Source organism: Musa acuminata, chromosome BXJ2-8, assembly GCF_036884655.1.
Source record: "Musa acuminata AAA Group cultivar baxijiao chromosome BXJ2-8, Cavendish_Baxijiao_AAA, whole genome shotgun sequence".
NCBI lineage: Eukaryota > Viridiplantae > Streptophyta > Magnoliopsida > Zingiberales > Musaceae > Musa > Musa acuminata.
Window position 1 is genome coordinate 13577486 of NC_088345.1, and position 18183 is coordinate 13595668.

The 18183-nt window shown below is 48.1% G+C and overlaps 2 protein-coding genes and 1 pseudogene across 2 annotated transcripts; 2 read left to right on the top strand and 1 right to left on the bottom strand.

The window, feature by feature from the left end:
• Positions 1-22: 22 nt before the first annotated feature.
• LOC103994569 (cell division cycle 20.2, cofactor of APC complex-like) lies at positions 23-2969 on the top strand. Its single transcript, XM_009414938.3, has 5 exons — positions 23-549; positions 971-1246; positions 1352-1621; positions 1769-2359; positions 2438-2969. Exons 1-5 carry the CDS (start codon positions 409-411, stop codon positions 2579-2581), a joined length of 1422 nt encoding a protein of 473 aa, XP_009413213.2. The 5' UTR covers positions 23-408; the 3' UTR covers positions 2582-2969.
• Positions 2970-11487: 8518 nt separating this feature from the next.
• On the top strand, positions 11488-14390 carry LOC135619275 (uncharacterized). Its single transcript, XM_065121142.1, has 4 exons — positions 11488-12248; positions 13022-13077; positions 13166-13358; positions 13850-14390. Exons 1-4 carry the CDS (start codon positions 11505-11507, stop codon positions 14231-14233), a joined length of 1377 nt encoding a protein of 458 aa, XP_064977214.1. The 5' UTR covers positions 11488-11504; the 3' UTR covers positions 14234-14390.
• A 496-nt stretch (positions 14391-14886) lies between these two features.
• Positions 14887-16318, bottom strand: LOC135620370 (uncharacterized; annotated as a pseudogene).
• Between the last annotated feature and the right edge of the window lie 1865 nt (positions 16319-18183).

Genomic DNA, 18183 nt, shown 5'->3' on the forward strand with positions numbered 1-18183 from the left:
ATATACGCCGACGGGGGGTTGCCCTCTGAGATTTCTCCATCCAACAAAACATACATCGACGCGCTCCGCGACACAATCATCTCTGTCTCCTCTCTCGATTTCGCAGACAATTTCTCTCTGCGTGTGTGTGTGTGTGTGAAAGGAAGGAGAAAGAAGAAGGAAAGGAAGGGGGAGGGCTCGGCTCTTCTTTACTCCTCCTCCACTCTGCAAAGCCATCTTGACCCTCCTCGAAAGAAAAGCGCCGTGTCTGATTGATTCTCGTTCTTCTTGAATATCGACACTATTGCTTGTTTCTGTTATATAATTTGATCTCTGACCGTGGTTGTGGATTGCAGGGTTTCAATTTGTTCTTTCGTCCAATCCGATTTGTTTCTTTGCTTTACATCTTTTCTTGGATTTTCTAATACCATGGATGCAGGGAGCTCCTCTTCTTCTATTTCTTCAGAGAAGCGTCGAATGTCATCTCGTCGCCCTCTCCAAGACGTCCCATCCAGGCCTTTCCTGCCTTCGATGCACACCACCTCCAGGAATCCGTCTTGGAGGCAGAGCGTAAGCCATGTTCTTCTATTATTTGTTTGTTGCTTGGTCGGTCGGTTGGTTTGTTTTTCCGTTCTTTATGTAGTTTCTGATCTTGGTTTCATGGGAATGTCTGGGTTCGGTTCGCTGTAATGTTTCTTGGATTCTTCTGCGCTTGCCACCACCGTCGGAATCTTTGAGAAATTAGGGTTCTTTGTTCTGTCCGGATCTAGGATTCGTATCTTTCTTCCTCTTTCCAAACTTGTTCTCCCTTCCGATGGTAAAGACCCCATCTAGGGTTCTCGGCTAATGTTTCCGTCACACGGATCTTGTTTATTTTGGTAGATGATTCTGAATCTTCATGCTCTTTTGATGCTCGTTGATTTGGCTCTTTCTTCATGAAATTTCTCTGGCATTACTGGATCCTCTTATTTCGTGATGCCTTAAATCGCAGGGTGACAGATTCATTCCGGATCGGTCAGCCATGGATATGGACGTGGCGTACTACCTGCTCACCCAAACCAGGAAAGAGAAGGAGAACGCAGTTCCGGCTTCCCCCTCCAAAGAGGCCTACAGGAAGCTTCTTGCCGAGAACCTTCTCAAGAACAGAACCAGAATTCTGGCTTTCCACAGCAAACCACCAGAACCATCGCGACCTTTCTTCCAAGAAGCTGACGCGGTTTCCCCTCATCATGCTAAGCCAGCGAAGCAGCGGAGATACATTCCACAGGTAGGCAGCTCCTGCTCTTCCTTCTCACCTATTTCTCACTGCTAAGTTATTTCTTGCGTCTCTTACTTACCGGTCTTGGCCAAAAACAAAAAAAACCCTCTTCAGTCGGCCGACAGGACCCTGGATGCGCCGGACATCGTGGATGACTACTACTTGAATCTGCTGGACTGGGGAAGCGGCAACGTGTTGTCGATCGCCCTCGGGAACACTGTGTACCTTTGGGATGCTTCGGATGGGTCTACCTCTGAGCTTGTGACTGTGGATGATGATGCTGGCCCCGTCACCAGCGTCAGCTGGGCTCCCGACGGGCGACACATCGCCGTGGGCTTGAATTCTTCGGACGTCCAACTGTGGGACTCCGCCTCCAATCGCTTGGTTAGCGCTGCATCTTCTCTCCTCTCCTTCTCTCTAGTTACCGATGCAATTTCCCCTCTTTTTTATCTTCTCCTTCTCCTTCTCCTTCTCTCTAGTTCAGCAACCGGTTTCACCCTAACGTTCTGCTCTTGGCCTGTTCCACTGCAGTTGAGGACTCTGAGAGGAGTACATGGATCTAGAGTCGGTTCTCTCGCTTGGAACAATAACATTCTGAGCACGGGAGGGATGGACGGAAAGATCGTCAACAACGACGTTAGAGTGAGGTCTCATGTCGTGCAAACCTATCGAGGCCACCAACAAGAGGTGTGCGGGCTGAAGTGGTCGGGCTCAGGGCAGCAACTGGCGAGCGGAGGCAATGACAACCTCGTGCACATATGGGACGTATCCATGGCCTCCGCAAACCCACATCGGGGTCAAAACCAATGGTTCCACAGGTTGGATGATCACATGGCTGCTGTGAAAGCTCTTGCCTGGTGCCCGTTCCAGAGCAATTTGCTTGCGTCCGGCGGGGGTGGAGGCGACAGGTGCATCAAGTTCTGGAACACGCACACGGGTGCCTGCCTGAATTCTGTGGACACCGGATCTCAGGTCTGTTCCCTGCTGTGGAACAAGAAGGAGCGCGAATTGCTCAGCTCTCACGGATTCACTCAGAATCAACTGACCTTGTGGAAGTACCCTTCCATGGTTAGGATTGCTGAGCTCACAGGTCATACATCTCGAGTGTTATTCATGGCCCAGGTAGGGATGATGCTTCTGTTCAGGGAGCGAGGTGCTGTGGCCACGTTCGATCGCTGATGGGTTCTTGTTAAATTGCAGAGCCCGGATGGGTGCACCGTCGCATCTGCGGCGGGAGACGAAACGCTCAGATTTTGGAACGTATTCGGAACTCCTGAAGCAGCAAAGCCCGCAGCAAAGTCCGGGAACGCAGGACCTTTTAGCAGTTTCAATCACATCAGGTGAAGAGCGAAAGCGTGCGTGGCCTTCGATCTTGTGACGGAACAGGAGAAGGGACGAAGTTAACCACCAACCGGAGGACCACAGCCGACGACCAATATCATCGATCGACGAAGGTAAAATGGTTTACGATTTCGTTGGGAATAGCGCGGGTGTAGTTTTAGCAGGAGCTTAGTTTAATCTCCGAGACTCGGTACGTCCGGAGCTGATCGTTACCCGCTCGCTTTGGCTGCAGGCTATATATATATATATATATATATATAGATACACGATCTTTGCAACTGCTGTTCCCAAACATGATTCGCTGGCACACGTCTGCGTTGTAAATAAATGTCGGTGGGTCCTAGTGCGCGTGTTTGCTGTAAAGGGGTGCGGAGGATTTTGTTGGTTGCACACCTTCCGTGGATGTAGGCAAAAAAAAAATGCCGAACCACGTAAATTGTTGTCTCGTTCTGTGATTATTATTATTATTATTATTATTATACAGAACGTAATATATTTTTACCAAAAATCATACCTAACAAATAGATATAGAAACAGTTTATAAATATCGATATATTTCTTATATAAAAGATAAGTTAAACAGGAAATGTATAAAGCTTCGACAGCAAAAAATCAGATCGATAGTATAAATCACCAGTAATTGCAATCCGATTTTACATATCATATTTTTTGCATTCTAAAAATTTGCCACGATTGCTAGAAAATTAACATGGATCTAAAAAAAGAAGAACCAACCCGTCCGTCCCTGGAGGAGAGTCTTAGTAGCGTAGGATGACATTTATCACTCCTCGACCTAAAAAAAAAATGGAATCTCTCTTAAGAATATAAAACTCGACAAGTAACTTAGGCGTCCAACTCATTCGTGTGACAATATGGTGGTAGGTAGCCTATGTCACGCTGCATATAGCTTCAAAACACTCATACACAAGCTGCTGGCGGTAGATTTATCCGATTTCTGATGTTGGCTAAATCAAAACCACACACACACACACACAAAAAAAAAAAAAGCAATAAAAGAAAGAAAAAAAATGGACCACAAGTCTCTCTCTGTTGGAAAAATAAAACAGACAGAAAAAAAAGGGGGGAAATAAATATGTCAAAAAGACAGCTTCCGATTCTCGGCACCATAATATAAATTTCTTTTTATGATAATACATATATATAATTTTCTTTTTTAATAATAAACTGTGTATTCACTTTTTTAATCAATATTAAAATTATCATAAGGATAATTTTTTGTCACATCTATTTAATGGACTTTTTGAAAGGAGATTAATTCATTTTTTTAATCATTTAAGCCTAATTTTAAATTTTTTTACTTCTTCAAACCTATCGTTGCTTCTTTTTCTTCTTCTTCTCTTCATCCTCCTTTATTTTGCATTTTCCTTCTCGTAGTCATCATCTTCTTTTTCTTCTTCGGAGGAAACTATCGATAGGACGATAAAAGCGAGGTCAAAGTGTGGGCCGCGAGTGGGCAAGGGTAACAAACTAAGGGGAAGCGATCGATGACAAGATGCACAAGTGACAATCATATGAGATGTGGGGATCAAAATTAGAAAGATTGTGAATAATAAAAATATTTATTTTGATTACTTTTTAATGGATTATGAATAGTGAGGGATTGTCAAAATAGTAAAAAAGGGTTTCTAAATAGTAAACTCTAGTTTGAAATATAATTTTACCAAATAATATTTATATCAATATACATATTTACAATAAAATATTTTTATCTATTGTTTACCGAGAACTTAAAACAATCCATGTTCACTCAAAATCTTTCTTCAAAAAATAACCTTAGTCTCGCGCTGGTTTCCTCTCCCTATAACACAATGCATAAACAAACGAAAATGTTCATGATCTCCTCCTCATCCATTATGTCCTAATCATTGCCCTCTCCCGCTCTTTCCATTCCACCATCACTAAAAACAGAAACAGATAGAGAATAGAATGCGAGTTGACGTAACACACAGTCCAAATCATGGGTAGGCTGTAGGATCAGATGCCCCCGAAAGGCCGCCGAAGGTAACGCACAATCTTCGATCGTCGTTGGTACCATTTAGCATCGCTTGAGATGGGAGAATTTACAACCGGGTAACCGATGATCGATCCCATCCCATGAGGTTGAGCTCTAGCGAGACATACCATGATACGGTATATTTTAGCCTAAGACACGTCAAAGTCCGACACTATCGGTCACAGTTACTAGGACATTGCTCGACACGTCATATCTTAGGAATCCTGAGGCAGAGTCACTCTTGAGACACGTCAAGTCAGAATCCGTACCAAGGCACTATTTGGCATGTCTACCACGTCAACCCGCGTACGACTGACCCACGTGCAGTACTATAAAGACCTTTAGCCAGCATCTGGCAGCGGGGGAAAAAAAAATCAATTGATCACTCCACTAACTTGCTCGTCGGAGGGGCATCGTCGGGTGATCCCGACGAGGGCCATTTTTACAGGAAAACCTGGCCACCTCACAAAGACGAGCTGCCAGCCACCCTGGAGAAGGAGAGACGTAGCTCGGCATACACGGTGCCCAGATCGACACACAAGGAACGCTGATCAATACCCCGTCGCGAGGGCCCTGTCGACCTCGGCATCTAGCCCAGCCGACAGAAAACTCCTGACATTGACCCGTGGACCAAGTCGTGCTGACTCACCAGCCACGACACATTTGTTCACCAACATTTTAGCGCTAGAAGGAGGACCATGTCGTAGGAGCATCCTGCCGAGGCTTTTCCCGAGGGAGAATCGATGGCTTGTCACCCCTCTGTCAGGCTCGGAGAGCCATCCCTACTCGTTCCCAGAGACGGGGGGATCCCGGCCATGACGCCAAATCACTACTGGCGTCTATTCAAAGACCCAGGGTGGTTGCCTCCCGGACTTCCCACGGGAACCTCGGTTGTGCCACCCGAGGCGTTCCTCAACTTGACTAAGCAAGTGCAAGCGATGGATGGGATGATGTAGACCCTCGCACCCCTTATTCCTCATATTGTCCGGCTAGCAGCTCCCTCGATCGAGCCGGCACTCCAAGGGCTGAGTAAGGAGCAAGTCGGGACGGATGAAGCACGTGAGCATGTGGCGGGCCCAAGAGACCCGTCCGAGCAGGGCACTCCCGCACCCGACCGGATTGCTCCACCTCCCCCCGAGTCGGAAACCATATCGTTCGACTCAGCGGATGACTCGTTCAGGAACCAGCTGTCCCGAGTCAACCACCACTTGGACGAATTCCAATGCGAGCTCCGGAAGTCACAAGGCGAGGCAGGCGAAGACAGCTCGGGCGGATCACCTTTCATTTAAGAAATACGGGACAAGCCCATCCCCTAAAACCTCAGGTTGCCAGCATTGGAGGCGTATGACGGTGGCTCCGACTCCACGGAGCACGTCGCCGTGTTCCGAGCTCAGATGGCCCTCTACGGCACATCTGATGCCCTAATGTGCCGCGCATTTCCAACCACCTTTAGGGGACCAGCCCGAACGTGGTTCAGTCGGCTGCACCCCTCCTCGATCTCATCCTTCGATCAGCTCACAAAGGAGTTCAAGCAAAAATTCCTTGCCAGCGTGCGACCCAAGCCTTCCATTGCCACCCTGTTGGTGTTATCTCAACACGAGGGCGAATCGCTCTCCCAATTCGTGGTGCGCTTTGCCGTAGAAATTTGGGGATTCTCGGATGCTCACCCTCCTGTAACCATGCAGGCATTCCTGAGGGGCTTAAGGCCCTCGAGGCTCTTTTGGTCACTCATCGAGAAGCCACCCGCGACCATCCCGGAGATGCTCTAGCGCGCCAATCAATACATCGCCGCTGAAGCCCTAATGGCGAGGAGGCGCGAGGACAACAAGAGGCGGAGGATGGAGCAAGTCTGAGGAGCGGCTCCAGCGCCCCCATCGCAAGCTCGTAGGAGGCCCGATCGGCCCGAGTCAGAACCTGCATTGCCCCAGTCATCATGCCACGTGGCGTGATGGCACCGCTCATGACAAAGGGTCTCCTGCCAGCAGACCTAAGCCCGAGATCAACTACTCAACCAACGGGGGCGGTCTCCTCTTGAGCCACATAGCTCGGTCCCCTGGCCAGCGATTGGTCATTATCATCCTGTCATGATACCGCCCTTAGAGGACTAGCCGCCACGCCAGCCCAGCTTCTGCCCGAGTCGTTCCATGTTAATCCCCGACTTGCGACTCGTCGGCCCAGCTCTTGCCTGAGTCGCTCCAGATCGGTTCCTGACTTGCGACTTGTTGGCCTAGTTCATTGCCCGAGTCGATCCAGATCGGTTCTCGACTTGCAACTCGCTGGCCCATTTCTCGCCCGAGTCACCCCATGTCAATCCCCGACTTGTGACTTGTCAGCTCAGCTTCTCGCCCGAGTCGCTCCATGTCAATCCTCGACTTGCGACTCGTCGGCTCAGCTTCTCGCTCGAGTTGCTCCATGTCAATCCTCGACTTGCGACTCGTTGGCTTAGCTTCTTGCCCGAGTTACTCCATGTCAATCCTCGACTTGCGACTCGTCGGCTCAGCTTCTCGCCCGAGTCACTCCATGTCAATCCCCGAGTTGTGACTCGTCAACTCAGCTTCTCGCTCGAGTAGCTCCAAGTCAATCCCCAACTTGCGAGTCTCCAGCTCAGCTTCTCGCCCGAGTCACTCCATGTCAATCCCCGACTTGTGACTCGTTGGCTCAGCTTCTTGTCCGAGTCACTCCATGTCAATCCTCGACTTGCGACTCATCGGCTCAGCTTCTCGCCCGAGTCAATCCATGTGCATCCCCGACTTGTGACTCATCAGCTCAGCTTCTCGCCCGAGTCGCTCCATGTTAATCCTCGACTTGCGACTTGCCGGCTCAGCTTCTCGCCCGAGTCGCTCCATGACAATCCTCGGCTTGTGACTAGTCGGCTCAGCTTCTCGCCCGAGCCGCTCCATGTCAATCCCTGACTTGCGACTCGCCGGCCGAGCTTCTGCATGAGTCACTCTATGTCAATCCTCGACTTGCGACTCGTCAGCCCAGCTCTTGCCCGAGTCACTCCAGATCGGTTCCCGACCTGCGACTCGCTGGCCCAGTTCATTGCTCGAGTCGCTCCAGATCGGTTCCCGACTTGCGACTCGCTGGCCTAATTCATTGCCCGAGTCACTCCAGATCGATTCTTGACTTGCGACTCGTCGGCTCAGTTCATCCCCCGAGCCACTCCAGATCGGTTCTCGACTTGCAGTTCACCGGCTCATTTCCTGCCCGGGTCGCTTCAGATCGACTCCCGACTTGTGACCCATCGACACAGCTCTCGCCCGAGTCGCTCCATGTCAATCCTCAACTTGTGACTCGCCGATCCAGTTTCTCGCCCGAGTGGCCCCAAATCACTCTCGACAGGCGACCCACCGGCACCGAAACCTGAGCACGAGCATAGTCGCCTGGCCTGTAGGTCCGGCTCTTGCCCAGATCACTGCAGATCGACTCTTGACTTGGGACCCGTTGGCACAGCTCTCGTACGAGCTGCTCCAGATCGGTCCCCGACTTGCGGCTCGTCAGCCCATTTCTTGCCCGGGTCACTCCAGATTGGCTCTCAACTAGTAACCCATCGGCATCGAAACACGAGCCCATACTCAGTCACTCAGACCATAGGACCAACCTTCAAACCGAGTCACGTCTCGGGGCCAATTTAATGCCCGAGCCACACATCTCGGCAAATCCAACACCCGAGTTGCATCTCGGCCAAATCCAGTGTCCGAGCTACGCATCTTAGCAAATCAAATGCTCGAGCCATGCATCTCGACAAATTCAACACCTGAGTCGCATCTCGGCCAAAATCCAGCGTCCGAGCCACGCATCTCGGCATATCGAACGCCCGAGTTGCATCTTGGCCAAATCCAGCATCCGAGCCATGCATCTCGGCCAAATTTAGCGTCTGAGTCATGCATCTTGGCAAATCCAATGCCCGAGTCGCATCTCGGTCAAATCCAGCGTCTGAGCCATGCACATCGGCCATCCAACGCTCGAGCCATACCTCAGCGCACCTTGGCCAATCTAAACGCCTGAGCCACGCCTCTGCGCACCTCGGCCAATCCAACGCCTGAGCCACACCTCAATCGCATCTCAGCAACCGTAACTCCGAGCCTGCCAAACCCGTTCGATCAGTAGGGTCAGTCATGCCCGAGTCATGGGACATCGCCCCTCTAAAACGCCCCCATTGAGTCAATCCAACCTCGCCACACAGGTCTCGCCTCGTCGGTTTTGACGCTTTAGTTTCGCCTCACCAGGCCCCCACCGATCGATCAGCAGGATCAGTCCTGCCCGAATCACAGGGCACCGCCCCTCTAAATCATTCCCCGACGTATCAATCCAGCTTCCCCGCAGGAGTAGCCAACATAATCGCGTCATTCGGACCCAGGCATGCCTCCCGGCCCTTCAGGACGCCTTGGAAAGGAGGGGGGGTGGGGAGAGGGAGAAGTGATACGGTATATTTTGGCCCAAGACACGTCAGAGTTCAACGCCATCGGCCACAGTCAGAATTCGTATTGGGAATCCCGAGGCAGAGCTGCTCTCAAGACACACCAAGTCAGAATCCGTACCAAGGCACTGTTTGACATGTCTATCACACCAACCCGCATACGACTGACCCACATGCAGTACTATAAAGACCTTTAGCCAGCATTTGGTAGTGGGGGAAAAAAGATCAATTGATCACTCCACTGACTTGCTCGTCGAGTGATTCCGTCGAGGGTCATTTTTGTAGGAAAACTCGACCACCTCACAAAGGCGAGCTACTAGCCACTCCGGAGAAGGAGAGACGTAGCTCGGCATACATGGTGCCCGGATCGGCACACAAGGAATGCTGATCAATACCCAGTCGCGAGGGCTCGGTCGACCTCGGCATCTAGCCTAGCCGACAGAAGACTCCTGATATTGACCTGTGGACCAGGCCGTGCTGACTCACCAGCCATGATATATTTGTTCACCAATAGACCCTACATATTTATAAGCTTTGAGAGGCACTATAGATCGAATCAGGTGAAACGAAGTGATGCCTGGTTCGACACTATCACCCATCCCTATGGAAATCCACCAACTCATCGCCGATTCGATTGGCTTTATGATGAAATATTTATTTTGTAGCATCATCAGATTTATCTACTTTAGGACTTCCAATTTATATGGATTAAGATTCTTAAGGCAACTCACTTAAGATTATAGCTGCACTCGACCGTTTGGGAAGATAGAGAGAGAGAGAGAGAGAGAGAGAGAGAAGATGAAGTTTGTCGTGTCTTTGTAACAGTCGAACAATAGCCAAGGAAAGGTCTTATCGACCGAGGAAGGGCGGCCGAACCGATGCAGATTTGGATCTCAAGAGGACGTACCATCACGTCCTCTGCATGCATGCATGCATGCCTGCCTGCCTTCCTGTCTACCTTTATATGAACTGCGGCCAGCCAAGCAAGACAGAATTTTCTTCTTCATTCGGCAAGACAAACGCATGCAGCCATCACCGTCGCCCGGTGGACATTTCGATGCTTTGCCTGCCACCTACAGATGCAGGATACATGGAAGCGGACAGTCTTTTTGCCTTCCTCTTGATCGCTACTGTATTCGTCTGCTTCCGACGGAGTCGATGATTGAGAAGCCAATATCCAATGGTTGGAGAAGCAGCTTATGACCCCACAAGTTCCCCGAGCGTGTACCATAAACCTGTAGCTTTGCATGAGTCTACATATCTAACTAGGGTCGATGATGAAAACAAAACGACACCCTCTCTCTCTCTCTCTCTCTCTACATATATAAATAAAAAATCCATCCATCAAGGAAACTAAACCAGAAGAAATCTCTCTCCAAATCGCATTCAAACTAATCGGGACCATTTCTATGACCGCGACCACCAACCATCCCAACTCTTTTATGCGTGTGTTTTTTACCATCTTCCTCTTAAAAGTCAGGTGGAGTGATTTGTCCTTTTATTATGTTGGGACGACCAGGGAAGGGGACCAAGTAATGGATCCGATTGAGATACCGATGAGTCTTCCTTTTTGATCTGGGCTTGCGATTGCCCACCCCCCATCGGTCAGTAATCCAAAAGGACGCCGAGCCTTTGTCAGCGGGCCAGCGCGTGTTCAGCGGTCCCGCTTTGGATTGCAATTATGTCCCAAAGGCTGGCTGGCAGGCAGGTTTGCTGCTTACCAAAGGACGACATCAAAGAAGACGCACGGTTTCCTTCGGATGATTCCAAGACCCAATTCCAACTCAAGAACGTGAGTGAGCTCCTCCGGTCCGGAACACAAGGCTTGCTCCCAAAGGACACAGCCACCACTCAAGTTTAATTTACCAAAGGCCATAAGATTATCCAAAAAGGGACTCGGGCGCACTCCACAGCCCAATCAATGTCCGTTAGCCAAAACACCTGTGGCGTGCATGAAAGAATACAATACGCCTCCCCCCTTCACGTGGAAGAAGACTCGGTTAACCACTAATCTTCCTCCTCTCTTTCGCATCCTATTTGTTAATCAATCCTATTCACAACTGCTGCACACGAACCGAGAAGAGAGAGAGAGAGAGACGACGGTTCAGATGGCAGCGGTTGTTGCCAAAACCCATAGGGACCGAAATCTCAGTATTTCCCGTCCCTGTGAAGTAGCAGAACAAAAAGGCAGCCTCGCCTTTTCCTCTGCCCACTTCGCTCATTTCCTCCTCCTTCCCAATGCCGTGACACATGATGGTCATCTCCAATAATGACACCATGACTCGTCCTTTGCACCCATGCCCAGAATTGGCCTCATCACTGATCACCATCGATGGCTGCAGCACCGTCCGATCTCCCTTGGAGTCTCAACTTTACGTAATTGTATCCAGCATCGAGGGTATTTTAGTAATCTGGGACCACGATGGGCCTATATGAAGCCCGGGGGCCACACGGAGGTGACGGAGTCCCCCAGCTCGTCGCAAGTCGCGTCGATGGCGGCCGATGCTGTCGCAGTGGGAAAGACCACGGCGAGGCCCTCGAGCTCCATCGAGGAGGAGGCGAAGCCCCAGGCGGGGGCGTCGCTGCTGTCCTCCTATCTCGGCCTCGGCTTCGCTCTGTTCCTGGGGCTACTCCCCAAGTCTTCCGCCTCCTACGTGTCGTCGCTTCAGTCCCGCAACCGGATCCTAGCGATGAAGCTGTTTGAAGCGGAGGACCAGCTTCGGCAGCTGCGGTCGCGGCTGAAGGAGGGCGCCAAAGCCAACGCCCGAGTCGCCGAGATCTTCGCCGGCCACCGGACCCAGTGGCAGCAGGAGGAGAAGCGCCTCCTCCACCGGATCGACGATGCCGACGAGGAGATCGCGGCGCTGAGGGCGCAGGTCGAGGACATGGAGCGGGCGAAGGCGGAGCTGAGGGCCGCCGTGGTGCGGCTGGAGAGGGAGGTGGCGGAGAGGGACGAAATGCTCGACTTCATGGCGAGGAAGGTGGAGAGGGACGGGTCGTTGTCGCTGATGGAGGTGGCCGGAGAGGACTCGGTGGACGATGGTGGCGCTGGGGTTAGGGTTTCGGATACGATGCCGCCGGAGGAGCGGTTCTTGGAGCGCAACGGGGAATCGGAGGGAATGATGGGTCTGTTGGCGCAGCAGAACGGGTGCGGAAGGGAGTTCTTAATGGCGCCGATAGATACGAAACAGTGGACGGATCGATGGGGCGGATGGCCGGTAGGAGCTCAATGTCCGGTATGTATGTTCTTCTTCTTCTTCTTCTTCTTCTTCGTCGTCTTTGGATTAGTTGCGGAAACTGTTCCTTAGAGAAGCTGTTAAATGCTGCACCTCATATCCTATGCAACGGCGGAAGCTGTTTATGCCCGTGATATGGTTGTTCCGTCACCAGCTGTCGCTATGTTATGTTTGCATAGCAGTCTGCCGTTTTACTGAAACATATCTGCATCCAGTGTATTTTTTCGTTAGGACGACTAGTACGGTGTCGAGATTTTTGCTGGTCGATCGTTATTAATGTGCTGCACAAGCCTTGTCGCTGTTGTTTACAATGGTGTCTGTTAGTGCATTTCCAGTCTGTTAAGATGCTTCCAGATTGTTAGAGAGGCCACGAGCATTGTCTAGATATTTAGTTCGACAAGGTCGTGGTCATGATTCGTTTTTCGAGTATTACAAGTTTTATGCCCCCCGCCCCCCGCCCTCTTATGTGTTAGTCACAGCCACCATCCATTTAAACGCTTTCCCCTGTTGCAGCACTAACACCATGTGAAGGTGTCACCACCCCGAATGGTATACAAGATTAGTATAGTGTTGATGCCATGCGTCTCAGGTGATTAGGAAGGATTATCTGTATATATATATATATATATATATATATATATATATATATATACTTTCTCTCTCAAATATCTCAATTGAATGGCCAATCACTTTTAACGTAATCGAGTGATGCTCCCTTTTGACATCACCACTAAAAGGCTTGTGTGTTTTTTTTCCCACATTCGTTCTTGCAGGATATGCAGCATGAGTCACTTGATTTGGCACAGAGCATGAAACATGGAGTAGCAAGGTACTTTCGACTCATTATCGACTGAAAATGCTAACACAACAAGTACTCATGTCCTTACGAGCTTGAAAACAAATTCATTCATCTTTAGGAGGGAATCCCCTTGGAGGGTTGATGCTGAATCTTCACGAGTTTCTTCTAAGCTTAAATCACTTGAAGATGAACTGGTTAACCTGGAAAAACTAGGGAAAGGGGATACGTCGAAGATCCCTTCGTCGATGAGGAAACAAGAGAAGAGATATCAATCTCTTGCCGCCAAAATTGACGATTTGTGCAGGAAAATGGTAAGTTAGACTGCTATTTTCTCATTGTTAGTTAGTTTTTTTTTTCTTTAATCATTATTTTATCATGATATTCTTGATTAGAGGCTTTGGAAGCGATACATGTCTTCGTGCTGCACCTACTTTTGCTGTTTCGAAGCTAGCTAAAAGCAAAAGTGCCAGACTAAACAACACAAAGCTTAACATTCATTGTTCGGTTGGACATGCTAAACAATTTCGCTATGGATCATGACTTAGATAAGCTTGAATTTCATTGTTGCTTTCTAACGACAGTCTGATGTGCCATTTAAAGATCATATGCAGAATTCGTAGTAATATATATCGGCCGATGCATTCATTAACAAATCATTTTACTGGGCAACAGCAATTTGTTGGGCAAAATTTTCTTACTGGAAAGAACTTGATAGGCCATCAAGTAGGGTTTTCCTTGTTAAATACCTTTAATTCATGCCAACGAGACGGGACTGTTTGACGCTCTGCCGTGTTTTGTGCAGCGAGTGAATGACCCCAGTGATCCAACACTGGGTCCAGAGTTTCGTACGCAGAGGCTGACCGAGTTCTTGCTGGAGGCATTTCGCCTACAACATCGTGCGGCCGAAACAAGACAGAAGCTGAACACAGTGCAGGCACAGGCACAGGCACAGGCACAGGCACAGGCAGCGGCTGCGAAGAGCCGTGTGGGGGATGAGCTAACTGCAGAAGCTAAATTGAACACGAGGAAGTCTGTGGATTCAATTAGGAGCAGTTTCAAGGAGATACAGCGGAACTTGGAGATCTGGTTGGCAAGGATCATGGGTGACTTGGAGGGCATCTTGGCGAGAGACGGTGCATCGCGGGTGAGAGATTACTATTTATCTGGTTACCCTTTTGTCGGATGAAAGTTGGCGCGTGCACTGGTGGTAATCGTAACGAGCTACCCTTTGGCAACCGTGGTGCCAGTGATAGCCAAATAGCATCACATGACCTGCGAGTTTCGGTGTCTTGATGCTTGATTCATTTCTTGTGTGCCCTTTCGGATCGATCCCTCTTTTGATACTTGATGTTGTCTCTCTGCCTTGCTGCCTGCTGCCTGCTGCGTGCTACCTGCGATACGTTGGGTGGGTGTCGTTGCCATGCCGACTCTTCTCAAACAAATAGGATGGCTACGATCCACCACCACAGGAAGCCTTGAACCAACCCAACCTATCCCATGCCCATGCAGTCACCACCGCACTTGACGCAGACATATAAGATGAACAAAATGACATGATCTGTTGCTCACCATATGCTTCCACTTTCCGACGATGCAAACACGCATCATCCGACGGCCTCTGTTTTTCAAGCTATAAACGTACACAGACGAATCAACTCGAAAATTCTCTTTCGAATACCATCAAAAAACAAGCTAGACTGACTGTAGCTTCCATCGTGTCACCTCCCTACACCAAGCTCAATTGATTTCTTTTTATTCACCTAGGCCTTGAGGAGCACTTCGAAAGCCCAGTTATAATCATATGCACATGTCCGTCAAACAGTAATCAGTCAATCCCCATGCTGGATATGTAATTATTGAACGCTGCTACCATATAGCTTTTGTACCAGAATACAACTCCGTCAATAGCATATAGCCGCCGCCGGTGAAGCAGCAGCCGCAGAGTCCACACCCTCCACTTTGAAGGAAAGGGGATCCCAGACTGCTTCAGTGCCACATGGCCGAGTCTTTTGGGCACAAATAACAGCTCTTGGTTTAACAAACCCTAGGGCCACCCACCTCAGCTGCTGCAACTGCTTTTAGCCATAGAAGCTCAGCTCTTGATCCGATGGTCTGACATAAGATATCGTAATTGCCATGGCGGTCTTGGACATCAACACAGACTTTCTAAGCATCGCAATGAAAGGTACGGCAGCATGAACTGCAGCAAACCACTGGGGGGGGGGGGAGTGGCGAACTTCGTGGTATGTTCCTTCCACACTCGAGGGGAACATTTGCTGCCATGCCCAGCATGGCTATAGTTAGCATCTTTGCTGGTAGAGGTTGTGGGCGGAGGTTCTTCACAAAAGCAGTTTGGGCCAGCGCCGCACGGGCAGCCACCACAATGGGTGGGACACCTTAGTTTCACGCCTGCTGGTGGCTTTAAAACCTTTGCAACGAGAGGAAGAACCCCACTAACTGCCCTATACGACTTTGCTATGGGGCACTGCCCGCTTTCTAGCCACTCATTGCTCTGCGACTCATGCGTCGAATCACTTCCTTTCTGCAACATTTTATGCCAAGCCAGAGTTCAGTGAGCGAATACAATGCCTCGTAGCATGACTTTGCGTAGAAATAACACAATCTTGAAACATTAATAGTGACTTATAATGTTCCAAGAGAACCACCTTTCTAGATCATGGTCAACTGCATAAGAAAAGTGTTTGTGTACATCCCAACAATTCAGTAGTGAAGCCCAGAGACACGAAGTAGGTTTCGTACGGTCGGAATAGACATGCACAACATAATCAATATTTATGACCATAGGGCAGCAATAAGAGCAAGGTTTTGGATTAGAAGCAAGAAAAATGTTGAACTATTCACTATCGTCATGTCAGATTTTTCACTCTTTAAATGTCAAAATGGTGCTAGTTATTCTTATTAATGAGATCAAAGACATGGGATATTATATCAACATATCTAAAATCAAGTTAAAATACGGAGGGAATAAAAAATTTATGTCATTTTAGAAGGTAAGAATAACTGAAGATAAACAAACTACCTCAGAAGATCTATTGTTCTGCCTGTTCGGCTTGTTTGAGAAGAAGTCAAAGCTGAAAGACTGATCGTGGCTGCCTTTGCTGCTAAGGGATTAAATGGATGGTTTCCCACCAGGCACAAACAATTTTCCAGAGAGTGGAACAACACCATCTTGCCCATGGAAAAGCCTAAATGTCATTTCTTCTGTTTTGGGCTTCTCTCGCAGATTAGGCCGGCGGATCGAGATCCACATCCGCCCGCCCCGTGGGGACGCAGCCCTACTTGCCGTCGGCCCTTGAGATGGTGGGATTTCAACCGTTGGATGGGTTGCGAGGTGGTCGAAAGCCGACTCCTTCGGCTACGGCTATGGCTCTCGTCGGTCCAAGAAAAGCTCGGCTCTTGGGTGTTTGGCGCTCTCCAAACGATCTCAAGCATATCCCAAGGTCGATCGAGCGAAGTTGGAACATCCTTTCCGTTTGCTTCGATTCAGACCCCAAAAAGTATGCATTTGTCGATCGATATGCCCATGGAATATATGGATTCACATTCTGCGTTCAAAAAGATCGATGACGATCCGTCTGTACGCGAACGAAGTAATTTTGTGGATGGCATCGACAACGCTGCAGAATGGACGAGATGGATGGAGTTCTCGCAGGGAAGAAAGGTTGGTCTGATGAGATTCTATGAAGTAGAAACAGGTAGCCAAAGGTCATCCGATTTTTCTCAAGAAAAAGTATCCATCCCTGTATTACTATCCGATTTAGATAGTAATACACATGAAATTGATAAAAACACTGAAAAAAATTAAGCAAAAAAAAACAAGGAAGGAAGGTCCAAACATACAATTTGCATTTGCAGTTTAACTTGTCATTCATAATGCATAAACAACAAAGTCATAATGCCCAAATGATGTCCCATACTACGTTTTGCCTTAATCTTGCAGTAACACAAGTGTTTTTCCTTGGTCATCATGTGGTTGTCATTCTTATGCAGAATCTCTTGTATTGAAATGTTGTATGGTTTTTCTTGCACCCTAATCACTATGATGTGATTGCATGATCATGCATCCTATGTAAGCTCCTTGTTCTAGAGGATGATCCTGATCTAACGGAGGTTTTGGGTTTTCTAGAGGGTCCTAATGGCCTATATTGTCATAATGTGAATTTGATTAAACTTAGATAGTTATATTAGGTAATTTGTATGGTATGTTTGTTATCCTAATCATCGATAGTCTCAAAGGGGTTGGTTGATATTATTTTGCCATCCACGGGAAATGTAAAATCCCAACTAGTTTCACATCGGACGTGGTCAAGATTAAGATTAACTTAGTAGAGTATGATAAGTATACTACTATTAACTTCAATTTAAGTATTTTAATTCATGGTTTGGGTTCAACAAAGTTAATAAACTAGTTAGTCTATCAGGTTTGAGTCTTGACAAATGATATCAGAGTCAATCTAGTATTAAAATATGAAGATGGACTTGAGTAGAAAAATGACTACCTATGGAGGGAGTCAGATGACTTATTATAGCGTGGAGCCACCACTAGACTATGCCTCACATACACCATGTTATGATTTAATTTGAGTTATATTGGGTCTTGACGAGGATATTCAACCCTTGAGTAGGGTAAATTATAATATTCAAATCACTCCTACCTCGGAAGTGGATAATGTATATGATGCATGTCAACTAGGAAAATAAATAAAAAGTAGTTTCAAATCTAAGAACCAAATAAGCACCTCTAGACCTTTGCAATTGATCCATATAGACTTGTTCAGACCAATTGCTTCATCAAGCCTAGTAGGTAGCAAATACGCATTTGTCATCGTGGATGATTATAGTAAATACACATGAACTTATTTTTTGGCACACAAAAGTGAATGCTTTAGGTATTTCTCTAAGTTTTGTAAACTTGTTTAAAATGAAAAGGGTTTTATGATTTCATCAATTCGAAGTGATCACGGTGGTGAATTTCAAAACTATGATTTCTAAGAATTTTGTGAATCTAATGGATACAACCACAACTTCTCTACTACAAGAAATCCTCAATAAAATATAGTAGTAGAAAGAAAGAATAGAAATGACAAGAACCATGCTAAACGAACATAGCCTACC

Bases quoted from the DNA above. Each gene is read 5' to 3' on its own strand.
- LOC103994569 (XM_009414938.3), top strand. From the start codon at position 409: ATGGATGCAGGGAGCTCCTCTTCTTCTATTTCTTCAGAGAAGCGTCGA. The intron at 550-970 runs GTAAGCCATGTT...CTTAAATCGCAG, and splicing joins ATCCGTCTTGGAGGCAGAGC to GGTGACAGATTCATTCCGGA. The intron at 1,247-1,351 runs GTAGGCAGCTCC...AACCCTCTTCAG, and splicing joins AGCGGAGATACATTCCACAG to TCGGCCGACAGGACCCTGGA.
- LOC135619275 (XM_065121142.1), top strand. From the start codon at position 11,505: ATGGCGGCCGATGCTGTCGCAGTGGGAAAGACCACGGCGAGGCCCTCG. The intron at 13,078-13,165 runs GTACTTTCGACT...ATTCATCTTTAG, and splicing joins ATGAAACATGGAGTAGCAAG to GAGGGAATCCCCTTGGAGGG. The intron at 13,359-13,849 runs GTAAGTTAGACT...TGTTTTGTGCAG, and splicing joins ACGATTTGTGCAGGAAAATG to CGAGTGAATGACCCCAGTGA.